The sequence below is a fragment of the Chanodichthys erythropterus genome, chromosome 22, assembly GCF_024489055.1.
Source record: "Chanodichthys erythropterus isolate Z2021 chromosome 22, ASM2448905v1, whole genome shotgun sequence".
Lineage (NCBI taxonomy): Eukaryota > Metazoa > Chordata > Actinopteri > Cypriniformes > Xenocyprididae > Chanodichthys > Chanodichthys erythropterus.
In genome coordinates this window covers 33,584,515-33,608,982 of record NC_090242.1, presented here as the reverse complement: position 1 = coordinate 33,608,982, position 24,468 = coordinate 33,584,515, and the positions used below count along the sequence as shown (strand labels likewise).

Below are 24,468 nucleotides of genomic sequence, written 5' to 3'. Positions count from 1 at the left end.
CTTATAAAATTGTATTATTATTTAATATTTTTTCAATTTTGCTTTTGATAATATATATTAATATTTATTTATTCTTTATAGATTTAAATAGTACAATTATATATATATATATTTTATATCTTGGGTTTTATTTAGTATCTATATAAATAATTAAAATTAATTTTGTTTATGTTTATACACTATAAAATATTAATATTATTTAATATATTTTTAATTTTGCTTTCGGTTATATCTTAAAAATTATTTAAAATTTATACATTTAAATAGTACAATTATATATATATATATATATATATATATATATATATATATATATATATATATATATATATATATATATATATATATATATATATTATATACAAATATTTTATTATATTAATAACTATACAAATAATGTATTATTATTTAATAATTGTTAATTGTTTTGTTTTTTTCAATTTCACCTGTGGTAATGTATTAATATTTACTGAATGTATAAATTTAAAAAATAATTGTATGTGTGTGTTTATTTTATTTGTTTTATTTTTATATATGTTTATAATGTAATATAATTTAATTTATTTTTTTCAAGTTTGCTTATATTTGAGTGAATTAATCCTATAAGTTTGTGCCTGTTGGTGTAGAGAATGAAAATATGACTGTGTTTCTTTCTCCCATAGTGAATGAAGCTGTCAGTCAGAAGGATCCTGCTTTGCATACGTCACACCCTCCTGTCCACTGCTGTCTGTCTCCAAACCAGCCTGCAGTAAAGTTGAACTCTGAAACTCACGTTTGATTCCTGGCTGGTGCAGTGGAGGAACATCTGCAACCATCAACAGCTAAACTCTGCACTCGGTGAAGATGGAGGACCCGTACCGAGACAAGACGTCTCTGGTTAAAGGCGCTCGTGACATCGCCAAAGAGGCGAAACGGCACGCTGTCAAGAAGGTCGGCAAAGTGGTTGACCGTGCCTCAGACGAGTACGCTGGCCGCACCTACAGCCGGTTTGAAAACGACGAAGACGAGGGCGGCGACGAAGACTGTTACTACTATCAGGACGGTCAGGTGCAGCGAGAGGACGACGAGGGCTCCAGCGACGCCACCGAAGGACACGACGACGAGGACGAAATATACGAGGGCGAGTATCAGGGCGTGCCGGCGGGAGGCGGGGCTAACGATGGGCGTGGCCAGGTGGCCATTGGCCAGCCATTGGCAGATGGAATGAAGGACAAACGAGAGCTGGAGAAAGAGAGAGAGGCGGACGAGGAAGAGCTGGCGCAGCAGTACGAGCTCATCATCCAGGAGTGCGGACACGGACGCTTCCAGTGGCAGCTGTTCTTCGTGTTGGGCCTGGCGCTCATGTCCGACGGGGTGGAGGTGTTCGTCGTGGGGTTTGTTCTGCCCAGCGCTGAAACAGACATGTGTGTGCCCAACTCAGGAGCCGGATGGCTGGGTGAGTGATCAAATAATCACACAAGAAAATAACTTCATGTTTACCAGTCTGAAAATACTCAGTTTTCATGAAACTGGCCTGTTAGTTTGGATCTTTGATTGGCAAAAAATGGTTTCAAAAGAAGCCAAAGCATCAAGCAGGAGAAAACACGCCCCACTTTATGATACTATTGATTGATATTATTGATACAGGATTTAAAGAGTTAGCTCACCCTTAAATGAAAATTATCCCATGATTTACTCACCCTCAAGCCATCCTAGGTGTATCTTCTTTCAGTCAAACACTATCGTAACACTAAGCTTACAATACTCCAACATCCAAGCTTGTATGTTTATGTACACTTATTTCACTTTAATTGCAATGAAAAGGACCTATTAATTGCCATTAAAGTGGAATAACTGAACCTAAAGTCAAGTCAAGTCACCCTTATTTATATAGCACTTTTTACAATGCAGATTGTGTCAAAGCAGCTTTACATTGATAACTGGTATATCATTTTTCCTTTTAAAGAATAGTGTCAGTGCAGGCAGATCAAAAGCACTGTTGAATATCAAATGTCAAATTAAATTAAATTAGGGCTGCACGATTAATCGTTTTTTATCACGATAACGATATCTGCTTCTCTCGATTGATTTTAAATAATTGTCACGATATTGGCCCGCTCTATGAAAATGAACATAATTTGGAAATATTGGAAGTAATATTAGGATTTTCACTGGTTTATCTTTTTAAGTTCCTAAAGGTTTTACCAGTTTTCATAATGTTGATCAGCTAGAAATGATTTTTCTTTGCTTTACGAATTTTGCCGGGCAATTTGAATCTGGTTTGTCTTATTGCAAACGAATTGTGTTGCTTTAAAATCTAATGTGAATACATATTACAAAGCGCTCACCAAAACCATGTTTTTTATTGATTTACCATCTAACGAAGTTATCATAGTTGGTTAAATTTAAGTCTTTGTGCCACCTACAGCCCTTTTGGGTGAAGTGTAGGTTGGTAAAGAATTTGCAAATAGCTATAGTTACATTACTCTTTTGATTACTCTAAACATACGAGCTTGATAAAAATGCTTATTTTAGAAGAAAATTTTAGACGGCACTTAGAGGCTTTTGCATCTGAAGTCTTCATATACACCTGGCTTGAGGGTGAGTAAATCATGGGATAATTTTCATTTTGCGTGAACTATCCATTCAATTCACTTTAAAGGTTGGGTAGGTCATTTTCAGGGAGGCTAACAGTAGTGTGCTAGCTTTGAAAAGTATGAAATCCCATCAGAGCGTCTCCAAACCACGCCTCCTCCAAAACACTGAACTCATACAGTGGGGAGCAAACAAAAGCATCACGAGAGACGGCGTTAAACTTCCTCATGTCTCCAAAGCACAAAACATTACAATAATAATTAAGGAAACAACTTCAAGAGCTCTGACGTGTACCACCTGACTACTGCAGATTCATTTTGGCATGTTTGAAACGCAAAAAATTCAAGTCACAGACCTCTCCAAGCATAACATCACAGGTTGCCATCCATTAATTATGGTAGTTATGGTGTGAACGCAGTATAAGTTTGTTTTGATTCGGTAGGAACTGTAAAAGGTGGCTGCTGTTTTGTTTGTGGTGCTCTGTGACTGACGTCTGTCTACATAAACTCAGCATAAATGCTCTGATGACGTATGATGTCTGCGGTGCATGAGGAAATGTAAAAACATATGTTGACAGACAGGTAGGACATCCTATCTTATCCCTTGGACCGCAGAATATGATTGGATGAACATTTTATGGTCCTATACACCTTCCACAGATGATATAAATACATTTAGACTGCTTGACTTAGTGATTGCTATCAGGATGTGAAGAGACTTTCAACCAGCATAACAAAAAATGCTTCTGAAGCAAATCACCTACCCTGTCTTTACTGTTTAAATCATTTGGTGTCTTTTTTCAAAGAAATGAATACTTTTATTCAGTAAGGAGGCATTAAATTGATCAAAAGTCATAGTGATGATATTTATAATGTTACTCATAAAAGATTACTATTTCAAATAAATGCTGTTCTTTTAAACTTTCTGTTCTTCAAAGAATGCTGAGAAAAATGTTTCAGTTTCCACAAAAATATGAAGCTGCACAACTGTGTTCAACATTAATAATAATAAGAAATGTTTCTTGAGCAGCAAATCAGCATATTAGAATGATTTCTGAAGGATCATGTGACACTGAAGACTGGAGTAATGTTGAAAATTTTCGAACACTACTGTATATTTTAAGTATAAACCTTTTTACCGAGCTTGTTGCAGTGCATTCTGGTATACTCTATACATAGAACATAATCAAGTGAAGGTGTGTTGGACCTTCTGCAGTGGTCTTTGTGTTGAGAGCACCTCTGGTGTCTGCGTAGGAAGCTCACTAGATTCTGGAGCAGAGTCTCTATTATTCATCTTTGTCTTTGTACAAGCACGTTTCTGTCTGTAGTCACATGGTGTAAAGACGACAAGCTGCTTTTTCCACACTTTGATGTGAGCAAGTTTTTTTTTTCCTTGTAATGACTCTGTGTGTGTGTGAGAGAGGGCTTGTATTTGGTGTGTAATGTGGGTGGTTGGGTGGCGTCTGCCAGCGATACCGTACTGTGTCGTGCTTGTTTGATGGTTGTTGGATGTGTGTGTGTGTGTGTGTGTGTGGGTAGAGACTGTTTTTGTATTATTCAGTAATCTCTCTGTGGGTCTGGATGAGTTTATTGTTTTGGCAGCAGGTAGTACAGCACATGTGTGGGTAGATTTGAGCTTATTTAAGAGGAGCTGGTATGTGTGTGTGTGTGTGTGTGTGTGTGTGTGTGTGTGTGTGTGTGTGTGTGTGTGTGTGTGTGTGTGTGTGTGTGTGTGTGTGTGTGTGTGTGTGTGTGTGTGTGTGTGTGTGTTTCCTTCACTCTTCCCCTTATATAAGTATGTATAATATGCAGATCACGTATATACAATACAATGGAAATGAATCAAATTAAAGAACTGATATTCTCCAGATGTTCTTTAAATGTTGTGACACACAACATTGTCATGATTAGTGTTTATTTTAAAGGGGACCTATCATGCCCCTTTTCACAAGATGTAATATCAGTCTCTGGTGTCTCCAGAATGTGTCTGTGAAGTTTCAGCTCAAAATCCCCCACAGATCATTTATTATCGCTTGTCAAATTTGCCCCTATTTGGGTGTGAGCAAAAACACACCATTTTGTGTGTGCCCCTTTAAATGCAAATGAGCTGCTGCTCCCGCCCCCTTTCCAGAAGAGGGCGGAGCTTTAACAGCTCAACAACAACAAAGCTGGAGAATCTCACGCAGCCGAAATGAGGATTGTCAGTAACGGTGTTCAGGACGTTTCTGAATGGTTAGTGGATAAATTGATGTAGTTGCTGTGGAGTTGATTCAACTCATCCACTAGCATGTGCCGTCATGTTCATATTTTGTGTTGAATTGACCCTCGTTTGTGAAGCAGTCCGGCATAAAATAACGACATGTCAACAACACTCCACTACAACAACTCTTCCTCTTCTCTAAAGCAGCCCAACATGGCCCCGCCCCCTTTGTTGTGTGTTCTCAGGGGCGGGTGTATGTAAATTTTAGGGTTAGTGATGTCACCAACCCAGGAAGAAGCTTGTTGTAGTCCCTACCAGCCGTTTGTTGTAGTCCTTAAAAAGGGATTTCTATAAAAGAAAATATCTCCTTTGCATTGAACTTTGAGTGTCGTAACTTTGCAGATGTTGTTTATGCTCAAACAGCAACATTACACACTAACTAAAATTACAAAAGTGAAATCATAATCAACCACCCCTTTAATTATGGTTTAATATTTAAGTTTTTAATGAACCTTATATAAGAGGTCACTAATGCACTATATTACTTGGCAGAAAAAATTGTTTATTGTGATAATTTTAGTAGAAATGCAACTATTATTAATTATTAATTAATTGTGCCCATTGTGTCTGAAATACATGCATAATTGCATCATATTAAATATGTACCATTTGGCTGTTATTGTGTTGCATCTTGTCTTTTGTCTTTCAGTGAAGAGAGAGAAATGAAACTTGTTGCATCATGTCTGTGTAGGACATGGTGTAACAGTTATTTTATGGTTCTTGGTGTTGTTAAGCACAGTGCAGAGCTCAATTCTGTATTTTATCACACAAATCATGTAATATTTCAGATTAGTGCAGTTTTTTTTTGTGTTGTATTCATGCAAATTTAGAGATATGGTGTATCTATGTAGATAAATCAGTTTCTTCTCCCTCTGCTTCTCTCTCTCTCTCTCTGATCAATACTCTGCACTTAGTCTTGATTAACTCTCCTCTTCTGAATACATGTGTGGTCTGTCCATTCACACACACAGGCTCTGTTCCAAACCACACTGAGCTGCCTATCTAGACGGCATCATAATCGGACCCCTGACATAGAAACTGATTCCAAAAGAGCATTGTTCATATCCTGCATTGATATGGTGAGCCATAATACATTTTACAGAAGCAGAATCATGGTAAAAATAAATAAATAAATGAAAAATTAGAGAGAAATCAATAGTAATGTTGACTATAAATATAGGCCTACTTGTAGGTTTATTTTATCCAATTTTGGTATAGCTATTTAATAATTATTATATAATATTTAATATTTGAATATTTATATTAATAGTACTTTTCTGTGGCAACTATTCAAATACTGAATAATTCAAATCAAATTTTACGAGGATTATTTAATCATATATTTCATACCAAATTCTAAAGCAGCATTGCATTTATCATTTGAGAAAGAGCTTTAAAAAAAGTTGAATGTGACTGCAGAAAGCAGGCTGGGCTGGAGTTAGTATTCTGCGAGTGTCGGCAGCAGACGCTCACTGTAGGTTTGGTGCAGGTAATGAACAGCGAGGCACAGGAGAGACACTCTCAGACCCACACTGAGACGCTTTTCATTTGTCCGTCTGCCGCAGAGCTTCCATTATCTCTTATCTTTCTTCTCCCATTCTCCTCTTCTTCTTCCCCTGCAGTAAAGCTCGTTTAGTTACCCTCCCTCTCTGTAATCACTTGTTCTTTTCCTCCTCCTGTCCTCTTTGTGCCCGTCGTACAGGACGGCTCTTTCCTCTAATGACGCTGGGAGAACACACTCACACACACACACACGCATCCGCGACAGTGCATTTATAAAACTCACACAGTTGCACAGAGTGTGCGCTCGGGATCAATAACTCTGATCGATAAATTAGACGGCAGGCGGAGCAGATGGAGATATTCCGTAGTTCCAGATAAAGAGAGCTGTCAATCACAGACGCGACAGAGAGTACGTGTTGCATAACTTGACTGTGAATAGACCAAGTATGCACTGTCCTGAGCTGGTGAAGAGATCACGCTGACGTTTAACACGGGTTTCTAAAAATAGAATGTGGAATATATATATATATATATATATATATATATATATATATATATATATATATATATACATTACAGGTTCTGGCAAGGTTTTCTCAAAGTTATGGTCAATAAATTTTCCAGTAACATTAATGGAATGTTTGTTCAAAGTTATCTGTTCTTTAATAATGTTCTCAGAATGTTAGCAAAATACATACTAAATCACTTTATTGTTACAATGTTATTTATACATTGTTCATGGAATGTTTAGTTGAAGGTTATTTTAATGTTTTTTTAATGTTACTACTTGTTTCAGAACATTCAGAGAACATTGGAATGTTCACTTAATGTTTGTATAAACAAGAAAAACATTTTTGAAACATTTAAAAAACTGGAAGTTTAAAAAAAAAATAACATTTTCATAACTTAATGGTAACATTAACAAAATGTATTTAGAACATATTTTTATTTGCTGGGTTACAACAAATGTGATGTGGATTTTTAAATTAATATGTGAAGCAATATAAGCATGAGAAAGAAAGAAAGAAAGAAAGAAAGAAAGAAAGAAAGAAAGAAAGAAAGAAAGAAAGAAAGAAAGAAAGAAAGAAAGAAAGAAAGAAAGAAAGAAAGAAAGAAAGAAAAACAGCAAATGTGCTGTGGGTAATTTAGTGGGGCCATTAGCTCGGTGATCACATTGCCAGTGTTAGAGAGATGGAGAGGATGGAGTGATGGAGAGATGAGCAGAATGAACTCTGAGAGGTGAGACGCTGTTCTGAAAAGACCCCTGAGAGGCGTCTGTAATATGCCCGACACTTTCTGATTTCACGCTTTACTGCTCTCTCTCTCCATCCTTTCATACTGCAATATCAGCAACATCAGATGTTGTACAGCTCAAGCTGAAATGTGTGTGTGACTGAATTTAAATATATTTATATATATATTATATATGTGGGTCATCGACGAATAAGGTTTATAGAAGTGTAAAAAAACATAATGGAGATATAATTAATTAATAATGATATTATGTGGTTTTATAATCAATTAACACTGCTTTTGTTATTTTTTTACAAGATGGACAAAATTTGTCACCAAAAATTTCATGACAATGACGATATTTTTAAACAGTGCTAACAGGTTGATATATAGCTGGCTAGAAAAAGGACAATCAAACATTTTATATTTAGTTTTTAAAGTATTGCAACATTTTCCATGTTTTACAGCGGTTGTACCGAATAACCTGATGTTTCAGGACATGCGTATGATCAAGTGAAAACATGAATTCTTCAAATAGTTATATTATAACACTTTTATTCAGCAAGGATTAAACTGATCAATGAATCCTGAAAAAAAAAAAAAATGTATCACGGTTTCCATAAAAATTTTAAGCAGTTTTCAACTTTGATAATAATCATAAATGTTTCTTGAGCTTCAAATCAGAATATTAGAATGATTTCTGAAGGATCATGTGACACTGAAGACTGCAATAATGATGCTGAAAATTCAGCTTTGATCACAGGAATAAATGACACTTTACTATATATTTCCATAGAACCAGTTATTTTAGACTGCAATAATATTTCACATTTTCACAATTTTTACTGTATTTTTGATCAAATAAATGCAGTCTTCTTTCAAAAACATTAAAAATCTTACAGACCCAAACTTTTGAATGGTAGTGTGTATTAATGTGTAGTCAGGACCAGTTATTATTGGTACATACTGTATCAGGGCTTGCATAGTCTAGTCGGGCAGTCGACTACTTCCACTACTAGTTGGCGCTGTCAGAAGCCATTGAGTACTCGAGCGTGCATTAACCATGCGGCGCACTTGTTTTTCTCAACGCAAACTAGCAACCAAAGCGTGAGCTGTTAAAGCTCCGCCCTCTTCTGGAAAGGGGGCGGGGAGCAGCAGCTCATTTGCATTTAAAGGGACACACACAAAAGTGGCGTGTTTTTGCTCACACCCAAATAGGGACAAATTTGACAAGCTATAATAAATGATCTGTGGGGGATTTTGAGCTGAAACTTCACACACACATTCTGGGGCATTATAGGTCCCCTTTAAGAATTTTTCTTTTAAGAAGTTTGTAAAATGTTCCTCAGTGCAATTCTTGAAAAAAGTTCTCCAGTCCCTGTTTTTCATAATCCCATGTTCAGAGTCGTGCGTTTCGCTCTGGTTGTTGCTTGCGCGGGTTTCCGGTGGGATTGTCAGTGACAGGATCAGGGGAATTACGGGCGATTGTCTCAGCGCTGCTGAACTCAAATCAGTCAGTGAGAGAGAGCGAGAGAAAAGGACATTTCACTCGGAAAGAACTCATTTTGTCTTACTGAATGCTGGGAAATTAATAACAAGAGCTTTGACATGTAGATGCAGTTCATTAAAATAAATCCCACATGAGAGAAAAGTTTAGAATTGTGTAGCAAAATACAACCAAGAGAAAATATGGAGGTAAAATCCATTTCAATGGCATGAAATTTTTTTAAATTAGTTATAAGTGCACCATTTAGAAATGTTTTATGTGCACATTTAAAGTGCCCCTATTATGCTTTTTTGGGGTATACCTTTCATGTAGTGTGTAATACAGCTGTTTGTGAAAGATCAAAGCGCAGAAAAATTGAGTTATTGTGTCCTAAAAGAAAGAATCGATTCTGAACTGCCTGAAACGAGTCGGCAGTAATTCTAGTCTCACTTCCTGCTCAAACCGACATAGTTTTGAAACTAATTTGCATAATACCAGCCTATGGTTTTCAATAGCTGCTTTCGAACTGGAATTGATTCGGTAAAACCGACGCCATCATTACTGTATCGCTGTGTATCAAGAGCTGAGGAAGATCCGGAGCTGAAATCCATATATGGTAATGGCCTTTTGGTTTACAACACGAGCTGTAAGCAGTCGACCAATCACAACAGACTGGGCCATCAGACCAATCAGAGCAGAGCAGGCTCTCGGAAAGGCGGGGTTTTGAGAGACCAGATCCTTTATCTAACCGTTTCAGAAAAGAGCTGATGCTGCAATGTATATTATGAGAAAAATAAAGTGTTTTTTGACCTTGGATGCATGCAAACCTATTGTAGGAGACCTAAAGCCCCAGCTGAAAGCTGTTTTATAGTTTTTCCTGTAGAAGTATATATATATATATATATATATATACTTAAATTTATAAGTACTTAAATCTTTACTTACATTTTTTATAAGTAAAAAATACTAAGTACTTTATGGAAAAATCACTGACTGTACTGCTGTAAATGTGGGTCTGTGAAAGCAGCTCTTTTGCTGATTGTAGCATATAGGTCTACAAACCGTGAGCGAGCCGCAGTATTCAGTGCTGTCAGACCGTAATGGATGACCAGGGCGGCCCGTCACGTCTGCACAGCAAGATAACACACACTCCTCCTCATACTCTCAGAGAGAACGCCAGGGATGAAGAACGCCAAATAGCACCGAAAGATAGAAAGAGATGCGCCTCTGTGCTTTCATTGGTCAAGCTCGTGCACATCAAATGGGTTCACTTTACATTCTACAACATAAATTAGCATTTTTATTACCTTATCCTGAATGAGTGGACAGGACTGGATTTATTCTGTTATATATTTGTGCGTGTGTGTGTGTTTACTGGATGGGATGAGTGATGAGCAACCCATCCTTCTGAACTCACAGCTGGAACAATGAGTGATATACAGCTGTTATCCTTTCTGTTGAAGCTGCGCATATCTTGAGTGAATGAAAGCCAGTGTTGGTCATCTTTGTTCTTATTTATTGTGCTCAGGTATGTTAGTTAGCTACATATTAAATTAGGATGTCATATATGCATTGCACAAGATAGCATTTTATATCCAGAAGTTGCAGGTTTCGAATAGTATGAGATGAATTTTCCCTTTTCCTCATCTAAAAGCGAATATTCTGTCATCATATACTCTCATGTCAATCAAAACCAGTATGAATTTCTTTCTTCTGTGAAACAAAAGAATATAAAACCTCATAGATAATGACAGAATATCTTTGTGTATGTCTGTGTGTTCACTTTTTTCAGGTGAGCTATCCCTTTAAATTTGACTGTGGTTTGGGATGATGGAAACAGATCAATGAAACTAATAACAGCTGTGTGTGTTATTTATGTGCACAGCTTTCCATTAGAATCAATACTGATCAATAAACAATAGCTGCCAATATTACAATTACCATATGACCACAGTGAAATTCTCAAATGAGATCTATTTAATACTGTTAAAAGACAGCAATGAGGTTCTCAGTTGGAATTTGTTGTTGGTATTAAGGCACTGCTTTGGAGTGGTTTAAATACTATCTATCTGACAGGACGTTTTCTGTCCTCCTTGGTGACTTTGTTTCCTCGTCAGCACCTCTTCCATGTGGCGTACCTCAAGGCTCTATTCTTGGCCCAATGTTGTTCTCATTGCAAATGCTTCTATTAGGGTCCATCCTTAGTAAATTGTGATGCAGATGACACACAAATTTATCTGCCTTTGAAACTGAAAGATGCCAGTCCTTTAAACCTTTGACTGCCTCAAGGATATTAAAATTTGGATGACCCTTATTTTTTGAATTTTTTGACTGAAATCATGATATTTGCTCAGAACAGTAATTATAAGGCCTCCAACATTGATCTGGGCCCTTTACTTCCCTATGCTAAATCCACTGTTAAAAATCTGGGTGTAATTATTAATATAGATTTTAAACTTGATAAACAGATACATTCTGTAAAATCAAAGGTTTTTACCTGAAGTTAAGCCTTTTTTGTCATTTGATGACTTTGAAAGGGTTATTTAATCTTTTTTAGACTATTGTAATGCCATCTATGGCCCTGTTTCCAGCTGGTATTAAGATGCATTTTAGCTGATCAGATCACAAGTGGACGAGGGAGACACATACCCGTTTACACCTGGTATTTTAATCCTTCGCTTTTGTCAACATTCAACCACTTCTGTCCTGATTTCTTCGAGGGTAGGGTCTATGGGCGGGTAAATGTATGGGTTTTTTCAGATCTTTCGATCTAATGGACAAAATAAGCTCTCACAATTTACACATGAACACGCCCTTGATGATGGAAAACACACGGAGAGCAGCAGCTTTTGTTTCTGCTCTGACAGCCGCAAAACCACGCCAAAAGTGGTGAGTGTGTGTTAGAAGTGGTGAGATAACAGTGTGCTTGGTACATTTTTCCAGTATTGCTGTTTTTTCTGTATGTTTGATATACACCATGATGAGCTTGAGACATGATCACAGAGGGGTTTTTCACAGCCTACCTGACTGAAAGGCCTCATTAATATGCAGGTCATTAGAGCTCATTATGCAGATCTTTTGTCTTCTCAGGTGTGAGTTACAGGATTATTCATGATGATTCACACCTCCACTCATACTGTGTTTCTTGACAAAAAAGTGTCTTACAGAATTTAAATCTCTCTATTTTTTTATATGAACGAGTAGGCAGGATAATTTTCACATCATTTTGAAGCAAAAACTCTAGTCTACAACCTCCAATACCCAGAAGTCTTGTGAACACAGATTTAATATATTTTTTTGGCTTTATTTCAGTGACTTAAGTTTTTTTCAATAACCATGCATAAACGTTATTCCTTTAAAAACACAAACATGTACATACATGGTGCTCACATATTATTGTAGCCTAGTTTGTGCTGAATACAGTGTAATGGCACTTTTTCCATTAATATGTTTATGAACAAATGAGAAAAGCACAAATGTCAGGGCATGTCAAAACTTCTTCAGGCCCCAAATCACCCTCAGACTTCAGAGGGTTAAAACAAACATGGGTCTTCAGCTGACAAAGTTATTGCGGGCTTCCCATTATGTTTATGCGTTAGGTCAGTAGGCGGTCATTTGAGGCTGTTCGAACACATACGCGTTTCCATTACGAAAGCAATCCGGTCTATTATGTTTTCGACTCCCTCTGGAAGTTGTCGAAAGTGGACAAACTCAAAATGTTTTACACCCTATTTACACCTGTATTTAGCGTCGTCTACTTGATCCAATCGACCAAAACGCATCTTAATACCAGGTGGAAACAGGGCCTATGTTGGTGTCATCTATGTAGGCCTCTCTTTCACTCAGCTTTTAACAGGAACGCATAAGTGGAACACATTTCCTCCATATTGGCTTCCCTGTATTGGCTTCTGGTGCGTTTTAGGATTGATTTGAAGGTTTTAGTGTTTGCTTATAAATCCTTAAATGGTCTAGCTCCAACTTACCTTTCTGACCTTAAACAACTTCACTTCACATCAAGATCTCAAGATCTCTGACCATGTGCTTTTGGACATCCCTAGAGTAATATTGAAGCACAGAGGAGATCGTGTGTTTTTTTGCATTCGCTGCCCCTAAACTCTGGAATTCTTTACCTCTGTCTGTGACATTTTTTATTCTTTAGCATTTAGTTCAGTTTGAGGGCTGTGGTTATTGTCTTTGTTGTTTTTTTTCTGAACTGTAATCTACAATACAATGTACAGTACTTTATTGTTGTTGTTAGTTTTATGACCCCATATGTACAGCACTTTGGTCAACTCTTGTCTCCAAATCTGCTCTAGAAATAAATTAAACTTGAAACATGAGGTTAACTGCAGATCGAATGGCTGTGAGAGATGAGAGAAAGACTCACATGTGTCTCCTCTGGAGTTTTAGAAGAGATCTCAGCGTTCATTTTATAGCTCTATATTCTTACTGAATGAAACTATTAATTCACTTGTGTCCATTTTTTTTATCCAAAGGAACATCTGAGACGAAGACAGTGCTGTTGTTGTAAACTATAAAAATGAGTTTTCAGTAAGCTGAAATAAAATAAAATATAAGTATTAGATGAAAAACTTTAAAACTGAAATAAATAAGTTTGTTTTGAAGTATTAAAATGACTAAAACTGAAATTAAAGGTAAATATAAATAGAACTAAACAACAAAAACTAATACAAATGACAAAAGCATGTAACAGAATTAAAATAAAAATGTAAAAATAAAAATTAAAGGTGCCCTAGATTCAAAAATTGAATTTACCTTGGCATAGTTGAATACAAGAGTTCAGTACATGAAAAAGACATACACTGAGTTTCAAACTCCATTGTTTCCTCCTTCTTATATAAATCTCATTTGTTTGAGATTCAGGCCTACGAAGAACAGGCGAATCTCAACATAACACAGACTGTTACGTAACAGTCGGGATCATTAATATGTATGACCCCAATATTTGCATATGCCAGCCCATGTTCAAGGCATTAGACAAGGGCAGCCAGTATTAACGTCTCGATCTGTGCACAGCTGAATCATCAGACTAGGTAAGCAAGCAAGAACAATAGCGAAAAATGGCAGATGGAGCGATAATAACTGACATGATCCATGATAACATGATATTTTTAGTGATATTTGTGAATTGTCTTTCTAAATGTTTTGTTAGCATGTTGCTAATGTACTGTTAAATGAGGTTAAAGTTAACATCGTTTCTTGCTGTATTCACGGAGACAAGACTGTCATTATTTTCATTTTTAAACACTTGCAGTCTGTATAATTCATAAACACAACTTCATTCTTTATAAATGTCTCCAACAGTGTGTAATGTTAGCTTTAGCCATGGAGTACTATCAAACTCATTCAGAATCAAATATAAACATCCAAATAAGTACAATACTCACATGACCCGAAGCATGCATGCAGCATACATGACGAACATCTTGTAAAGATCCATTTGAGGGTTATATTAGCTGTGTAAACTTTGTAAATGCACTGTATTGTAGTCGAGAGCTCGATGGGCAGGGAGCATGGGATTTAAAGGGGCCGCAGCCTGAATCGGTGCATAGTTAATGATGCTCCAAAATAGGCAGTTAAAAAAATGAATTTAAAAAAATCTATGAGGTATTTTTAGCTGAAACTTCCCAGACACATTCAGGGGACACCTTAGACTTATATTACATCTTGTAAAAAAACGTTCGATGGCACCTTTAACACTAATTTAAAATATTAATACATACTAAAAAAAAAGTATATAAATTGTACTAAAATATCACTGGACAAAGATGATACTTAATCAAGACAATTGAAAAATCTGAACTTTGGTATATTTCTTTGAATTATTCTTTTTAAAGTCACAGTTAAGGTTGTGGTGTTGCCATGTCCAGTTATTATAAGTGTTTTTGAGTTTGTTTTTAAGCTTGTCTTGTAAAGCGATCGAGTTTACGGGGTCAGCAGGTGTGGGTTATGATATTTTGCTCTGGTTTTCAGCATAAAGTATTTGGATTTGTTTCAGGTTATTGTTCGCTGTGTTTTCTGGTAAGATCTGGCAACACAAATGAGTCAAGGCCTGTGATGTTTTGCACTTCACAGACAAAAGAGAGAAACATTTATGATGCACATTAAAATACGTCATTAACAACTAGTTGTTCAGTTCGGTTCTGTACACACTGCATAGAATTTTTGTAAATTCCCTAAAATTTTGAACTGTGTTTGTACAGAATGGGATTAAGGTGAACTGACAACCGAATTTAGCTGCAGTGTGAACATGGCCTTAGCTGTGATGGGATAAGGAGCTAGAGATTGCAATGAATGTCCTCACAAAGATAGGTGTACAAGAATGAGTGTGTGTGAAGTATGTGGTTTCATGATGAGGATGGTGAACTCCTAATATCCTTCTGTATGTGTCTTCAGGCAGTGTGGTGTATCTGGGAATGATGGTGGGTGCCTTCTTCTGGGGCGGTCTGTCAGATAAGGTGGGCCGGCGGCAGTGTCTGCTGGTGTGTATGTCAGTCAACGGCTTCTTCGCCTTCCTGTCGTCCTTCGTTCAGGGCTACGGCACCTTCCTCTTCTGCAGGATGCTCTCGGGATTCGGGTGAGTCTCATATTTCCTGAGGATGGAGGAAACGATCCATCTTCTGCTTTGATGATCTTTCCTTTACTTAGCTAATGAGTTAATTAACTGTGCTGTGTGGGAAAGGTTATTCAGAGCGTTCTAAAAATAAAAAAATAAAAATTCTGTCATCGGTTACTCACCCTCATGTCATTCCAAACCCATAAGACTTTTGGGTAACACTTTATTTTGAGACATTCTGCTACATGCAACTTATTCTACTAACACTAACACTAACCCTAACCTAACAGTCTACTAATACTTTAAAGAGAGTTTCATTTTTAGGTGTACTGTCCCTTTAAGAAAAGACACTACAGGCGAATAGGGTAAAATCAATTATTGTACATCGCCATACTTCCCCAGATGATTAATCACAGTACATTATAACAGCAGTTTTGTATTACAAGTTGTTTAAATATGCAAATGATCCATTATATAATTAAATATGCACTAATTTGCATACAGTTCCAGAACAGAATTCTGAATACTGGATAAAGCCAAATGTTGAACATTTCTTGTTTCATATTAGAGTCAAAGGTGTTTACAGAAGGGGCTTTGGATTTCTCTCTTTATCACTCCATACATCAGAAAATACTGTCAACAGCCAGGGAAAAAAAAAAGATTCACCATTTTTTAGGAATAAAATGTTGTATAAAATTTTATTAAATAATTTATTGTCAAGCAAATGAATGCATCAGTGAGTCAGTGGTGCATGATAATTCAATTTGTTTCGCAAATGTTTATAGACACAGGTAAAGTGTGTAAAACACTGAAATGATCTGTTCTGATCATACACCTGCAAAACAAATGCAAGCCTTGACATTTTGTTTCTTTTGAATCATCTTCTGAGCATTGAACCACTTCAGAAGCTGGAAATATCCCGTAGGAATGTCCTGAATACAATGAATACAGCGCAACCCCATCATGTCCGTCCTCCTGTCTGCCGTCTGAGAACAAAAGTCGTTTTAAACACAGTGATAAGGACTCAGAGCGACACACTGACTCACAGTCAGTCAGACTCTTTCTGTCTCTCTTCAAGCACTTCTGCAATGTCACAGTTGTTTTAACCTCCTGGCACAGACCCATAATGTAAGAGGAGAGAGGGGGTTTTATTGCTAATTGAATTTCAGCGTGGTCTCCTGGCCTTCAGCGGTGCAGTGACTCCAGACTGAATCAGTGCTGCGGCGCAATCACTGCGGCCCATCTGAACCAGGGTCAGAGGTCATAGACACTGAAACAGACTACAGGCCCTTGTGTTCAAAAATAGCTAGATGCATCACAAAGGAGGAGCAAAAGACAATTTTTTAACTTTGTTGATTTTATTTGATGAAATCTATCTATCTATCTATCTATCTATCTATCTATCTATCTATCTATCTATCTATCTATCTATCTATAGGATTGGCGGAGCGGTTCCCATCGTGTTCTCGTACTTTGCGGAATTTCTGGCCCGTGAGAAGCGTGGCGAACACCTGAGCTGGCTTTGCATGTTCTGGATGGTGGGCGGGATCTACGCGTCGGCCATGGCCTGGGCCATTATACCACACTACGGTGAGTGACAGCACCAACCCTCCAATCATAAAGCTCCACTAATACTGTATATCCAGTGATTCACATCCATCACCAGTACAGTGATCTGTAGGGCTGCTTTGCATTGACATGATTTCATTTCATGATTTTTTTTATTCAAATTGCATTAATGCAAACCTAAACAGTTATATATTTGTGCATGCAGAATGCACATTTAACAAGATTACAGCATCCCCTTGAATAAATATGGTTTGCTAAAGTGTTGCTAAATGGTTGGTAGTGTGTTTGACTTACTCCAACTGGTTATTTTGTTTTGTTTTAAATTTAAATACAATTCTGCTATCCTGCTAGTGGACTATATCTATGGAAGCTTGTTTCCTCCACTAAATAAAAAAATAAAAAAGGTAATTGCGACTTATCTCACAATTCTGACTTTGTCAGAACTCAGAATTGTGAGAGTTATAAAGTCAGAATTACATGTTCTAAAGTCAGAATTACGTGTTATAAAGTCAGAATTATATGTTATAAAGTCAGAATTATCTGATATAAATAGTCAGAATTGCGTGATATAAAGTCAGAATTGCGAGTTATAAAGTCAGAATTACGTGTTATAAAGTCGGAATTATCTGATATAAAGTCAGAATTGCGAGTTATAAAGTCAGAATTACGCATTATAAAGTCAGAATTGCGTGATATAAAGTCAGAATTCCGTGTTATAAAGTCAGAATTATCTGATATAAAGTCAGAATTGCGAGTTATAAAGTCAGAATTACGTGTTATAAAGTCAGAAATACATGTTATAAAGTCAGAATTATCTGATATAAAGTCAGAATTACATGTTATAAAGTCAGAATTGCGAGTTATAAAGTCAGAATTATGTGATATTAAGTCAGAATTGCGAGTTATATAGTCAGAATTATGTGATATTAAGTCAGAATTATCTGATATAAAGTCAGAATTGTGTGATAAAAAGTCAGAATTATGTGTTATAAAGTCAGAATTACATGTTCTAAAGTCAGAATTACGTGTTATAAAGTCAGAATTATATGTTATAAAGTCTGAATTATCTGATATAAATAGTCAGAATTGCGTGATATAAAGTCAGAATTACGTGTTATAAAGTCGGAATTATCTGATATAAAGTCAGAATTATCTGATGTAAAGTCAGAATTACGTGTTATAAAGTCAGAATTGCGAGTTATTAAGTCAGAATTACGTGTTATAAAGTCAGAATTATCTGATATAAAGTCAGAATTATCTGGTATAAAGTCAGAATTACGTGTTATAAAGTCAGAATTATCTGGTATAAAGTCAGAATTACGTGTTATAAAGTCAGAATTATCTGATATAAAGTCAGAATTATCTGATATAAAGTCAGAATTACATGTTATAAAGTCAGAATTACGAGTTATAAAGTCAGAATTGCGAGATATAAAGTCAGAATTGCGAGTTATAAAGTCAGAATTACTTGTTATAAAGTCAGAATTGTGAGATATAAAGTCAGAATTAAGTGTTATAAAGTCAGAATTATGTGAAATAAAGTCAGAATTGCGTGATTAAAAAGTCAGAATTATGTGTTATAAAGTCAGAATTACTTGTTCTAAAGTCAGAATTACTTGTTCTAAAGTCAGAATTACGTGTTATAAAGTCCGAATTATATGTTATAAAGTCAGAATTGTGAGTTGTAAAGTCAGAATTACGTGTTATAAAGTCGGAATTATCTGATATAAAGTCAGAATTATCTGATATAAAGTCAGAATTACGTGTTATAAAGTCAGAATTGCGAGTTATAAAGTCAGAATTGCGAGTTATAAAGTCAGAATTACGTGTTATAAAGTCAGAAATACATGTTATAAAGTCAGAATTATCTGATATAAAGTCAGAATTATCTGATATAAAGTCAGAATTATGTGTTATAAAGTCAGAATTGCGAGTTATAAAGCCAAAATTACATGTTATAAAGTCAGAATTACGTGTTATAAAGTCAGAATTGCGAGTTATAAAGTCAGAATTACGTGTTATAAAGTCAGAATTACGTGTTATAAAGTCAGAAATACGTTATAAAGTCAGAATTATCTGATATAAAGTCAGAATTACGTGTTATAAAGTCAGAATTGCGAGTTATAATGTCAGAATTATGTGATGTTAAGTCAGAATTATCTGATATAAAGTCAGAAATACGTGTTATAAAGTCAGAATTATCTGATATAAATAGTCAGAATTGCGTGATATAAAGTCAGAATTGCGAGTTATAAAGTCAGAATTACGTGTTATAAAGTCGTAATTATCTCATATAAAGTCAGAATTACGTGTTATAAAGTCAGAATTATGTGATATTAAGTCAGAATTATCTGATATAAAGTCAAATACGTGTTATAAAGTCAGAATTATCTGATATAAATAGTCAGAATTGCATGATATAAAGTCAGAATTACGTGTTATAAAGTCAGAAATACATGTTATAAAGTCAGAATTATCTGATATAAAGTCAGAATTATCTGATATAAAGTCAGAATTATCTGATATAAAGTCAGAATTAAGTGTTATAAAGTCAGAATTATGTGTTATAAAGTCAGAATTCCGTGTTATAAAGTCAGAAATACATGTTATAATGTCAGAATTATCTGATATAAAGTCAGAATTACGTGTTATAAAGTCACAATTGCGAGTTATAAAGTCAGAATTATATGATATTAAGTCAGAATTGCGAGTTATAAAGTCAGAATTATGTGATATTAAGTCAGAATTATCTGATATAAAGTCAAAATTGCGTGATAAAAAGTCAGAATTATGTTATAAAGTCAGAATTACATGTTCTAAAGTCAGAATTACATGTTATAAAGTCAGAATTATGTTATAAAGTCAGAATTACATGTTCTAAAGTCAGAATTACATGTTATAAAGTCAGAATTATATGTTATAAAGTCTGAATTATCTGATATAAATAGTCAGAATTGCGTGATATAAAGTCAGAATTGCGAGTTATAAAGCCAGAATTACGTGTTATAAAGTCGGAATTATCTGATATAAAATCAGAATTATCTGATATAAAGTCAGAATTACGTGTTATAAAGTCAGAATTGCGAGTTATAAAGTCAGAATTACGTGTTATAAAGTCAGAAATACATGTTATAAAGTCAGAATTATCTGATATAAAGTCAGAATTATCTGATATAAAGTCAGAATTATCTGATATAAAGTCAGAATTACGTGTTATAAAGTCAGAATTGCGAGTTATAAAGTCAGAATTACGTATTATAATGTCAGAATTGCGAGTTATAAAGTCAGAATTACGTATTATAATGTCAGAAATACATGTTATAAAGTCAGAATTATCTGATATAAAGTCAGAATTATCTGGTATAAAGTCAGAGTTACGTGTTATAAAGTCAGAATTATCTGATATAAAGTCAGAATTATCTGATATAAAGTCAGAATTACAAGTTATAAAGTCAGAATTATGTATTATAATGTCAGAAATACATGTTATAAAGTCAGAATTATCTGATATAAAGTCAGAATTATCTGGTATAAAGTCAGAATTACGTTTTATAAAGTCAGAATTATCTGATATAAAGTCAGAATTACGTGTTATAAAGTCAGAATTATCTGATATAAAGTCAGAATTACGTGTTATAAAGTCAGAATTATCTGATATAAAGTCAGAATTGCGAGTTATAAAGTCAGAATTACGTGTTATAAAGTCAGAATTGTGAGATATAAAGTCAGAATTAAGTGTTATAAAGTCAGAATCACGTGAAATAAAGTCAGAATTGTGTGATAAAAAGTCAGAATTATGTGTTATAAAGTCAGAATTACTTGTTCTAAAGTCAGAATTACTTGTTCTAAAGTCAGAATTACGTGTTATAAAGTCAGAATTATATGTTATAAAGTCTGAATTATCTGATATAAATAGTCAGAATTGTGTGATATAAAGTCAGAAATGCGAGATGTAAAGTCAGAATTACGTGTTATAAAGTTGGAATTATCTGATATAAAGTCAGAATTATCTGATATAAAGTAAGAATTACGTGTTATAAAGTCAGAATTGCGAGTTATAAAGTCAGAATTATGTGTTATAAAGTCATAAATACATGTTATAAAGTCAGAATTATCTGATATAAAGTCAGAATTATCTGATATAAAGTCAGAATTATGTGTTATAAAGTCAGAATTGCGAGTTATAAAGTCAGAATTACGTGTTATAAAGTCAGAAGTACGTGTTATAAAGTCAGAAATACGTTATAAAGTCAGAATTATCTGATATAAAGTCAGAATTATCTGATATAAAGTCAGAATTACGTGTTATAAAGTCAGAATTATCTGATATAAAGTCAGAATTATCTGATATAAAGTCAGAATTACATGTTATAAAGTCAGAATTATGTGATATTAAATCAGAATTATCTGATATAAAGTCAGAAATACATGTTATAAAGTCAGAATTATCTGATATAAAGTCAGAATTATCTGATATAAAGTCAGAATTATGTGATATAAATAGTCAGAATTGCATGATATAAAGTCAGATATAAAGTCCCAACTTTGACTTTTTTTTCTCGCAATTGTGAGTTTTTATCGCGTTTTATTACCAATCAGAATTGCGAAAATAAAAGTCAGAATTGTGAGATAAAAAGTTGCAATTACCTTTCATAAATATCACACAGCACCGAACAAGATGCAATTTGTTGAGAATGAGACAAATGTTTGTGCTGATGTCACATAACTGATCCTCTGGGAAGCGTTTCGTGCTCTTCTGCTTTACGAGAAGCCTCTCTGTCCTTCATCATCTCATTATGAGAGGTTGATGGGTAATTTTCTGTGAGAGAGTGTAAACAAGAGCAGATATAAGGGGCTGCTGGTCTTCTGCAAGATACTGTGCTGGTAATTGAGGTCAATTGATTAGCGTCTTGTTTTAGCACCGTTTCTGTGGTCAGGAGGCAGCGGCGTGTGCTGAAACGGTTCTGCCGCAATGCCTTCATCACTGCAGGAGCGGGGCGAGAGGCAGGTGAAGGACTTCGGCGGCGGTGAAACCGTTTAAGTGTGTGTGTGTTCTGCATATCCTCCAACTTTTTTTCCGAAGTAGAAATGAATACTGTCAGGATAAAAAGTTGCTGTTGTGTAGCCGTGCTGGTCACCAGTCTAAACCAATATAAGTCAGTGTTCAGTTGTTAAGCACTGGTTTAGCTGGTCTGTGCTGGTTTGTGATGAAGCTGGAGCTGCAGTGAATACCGATGTGCTGCGTTATTCACTGTGTTGTGCTAGTGTGTCTCTCTAGAGTCAGTGGTCCATGAACACACTCCATTACACACATAATCTATATAATGAGATTCTCTATGGTGACTGATAAACACGCACCCGTGGGGTTATTCCTCTCTCTCTCTCATAGACACACACACACACACACACACACACACAAAGCGCTGCGGCCCTGTAATGAGTGTTATTGCCACTGCCAAAAAGTGATCCAGTCTTATTGCCTTTTTAACTGGAGCACATGTGCTTTTGTGCCAGATATTGATCCAGTCTGGAACAAGCACATCTGTGTGAGACTCCACATAATGATCTTATATATATATATATATATATATATATATATATATATATATATATATATATATATATATATATATATATATATATATATATATATAAAACAGTGGACACATGAGGATCAGAACTGGACCACGGAGCAATGGAAGAAGATGGTCTGATGAATCACGTTTTCTTTTACATCACGTGGATGGCCGGGTGCGTGTGCATTGCTTACCTGGGGAACACATGGCACCAGGATGCACTATGGGAAGAAGGCAAGCCAGCGGAGGCAGTGTGATGCTTTAGACAATGTTCTGCTGGGAAACCTTGGGTCCTGCCATCCATGTGGATGTTACTTTGACACGTACCACCTACCTAAGCATTGTTGCAGACCATGTACACCCTTTCATGGAAACGGTATTCCCTGGTGGCTGTGGCTTCTTTCAGCAGGATAATGCTCCTGACACAAAGCAAAAATGGCTCAGGAATGGTTTGAGGAGCACAACAACGAGTTTGAGACGTTGACTTGGCCTCCAAATTCCCCAGATCTCAATCCAATCGAACATCTGTGGGATGTACTGAACAAACAAGTCCAATCCATGGAGGCTCCACCTCACAACTTACAGGACTTAAAGGATCTGCTGCTAACATCTTGGTGCCATATGTATTATAAGGGTGTAACAGTACATGTATTTGTCCCAAACGGCATGGACATCATGGTTCGGTTCATGCAGACAAACACAGTCAGTCACAGGCGATTCACACTCCAATCCAGAAGGGGGCGCTTGCGGTATTGCAATGCTGTTTGCTAACCGCCACAACAGGAAAAAGTGCAGACTCTTACTGTATGAAGCTGAGTCATTTGAGTCATATTTTCTCTAAGGAATATTTTAGGAGAAACTTCTGAGATGAACATTTTACTTTTAAATGAGACATAACTGAGCATACTATGTGTCCTGAGCTCTGAAAGAGCAGTCTTTGAGATATTTCTGATCTTGTATATTGTTCAGGATGGAGATGTGGCGTAAGAGAGAGAGAGGTTGCAAGTGAGCAGGTTCTAAAGATGTAATATTAACTTTCCTCTCAGTGGTGATGTTTCTGTGTGTCCCCTACGGCCTCTTACAGCCGAGAGTGAGTAATTGCATTAGAATCGAAGACATTAGTGTTTAGAGACTACAGGGCTCTGTGTGTGTGTGTGTATGTGTGTGTGTGTGTGTGTGTGTGTGTGTGTGTGTGTGTGTGTGTGTGTGTGTGTGTGTGTGTACTTGTTTAACCTACATTGTGAACTTAATAAACATACTAAATGATGCTTGTAAAAATGCAGAAAGTTTTCCGTTATGGGTCAGGTTAGTGTAGGGGGATAGAGAACACAGTTTGTATGGTATATAAATCATGTTTATGGAAAGTCTCCACAAAGATACTAAAACCTAATGTGTGTTTTTGTAATTTTTATTTGCTGTTTTTTTATATATATGTTTGTATGTAGATAATTATCTTTAACTATCAATATTTATTTAATACATGTATTTATTTTCTGTGAAACTTGAAAAATATTTGCTTACAGATTATTTTATTTATTATATTATTTATTATAAATATATATATTTATTATTTTATTTATATATATATATATATATATATATATATATATATAATTTTTTTTTTTTTTTTTTTTTTTTTTAAAAACCCAATTCCAAAAAAGTTGGGACACTGTACAAATTGTGAATAAAAA

At 35.5% G+C, this 24,468-nt stretch overlaps 1 protein-coding gene across 1 annotated transcript in view; it reads left to right on the top strand.

Moving 5' to 3' along the window:
* The first annotated feature begins 843 nt into the window (after positions 1 to 843).
* LOC137012885 (synaptic vesicle glycoprotein 2C-like) overlaps positions 844 to 24,468 on the top strand; it is a 41,810-nt gene continuing 18,185 nt past the window's right edge. The window contains exons 1-3 of the mRNA XM_067376372.1: positions 844 to 1,435; positions 15,473 to 15,653; positions 17,071 to 17,222. Coding sequence (XP_067232473.1) covers positions 844 to 1,435; positions 15,473 to 15,653; positions 17,071 to 17,222 — 925 coding nt within the window. The remainder of the gene's footprint in view (positions 1,436 to 15,472; positions 15,654 to 17,070; positions 17,223 to 24,468) is intronic.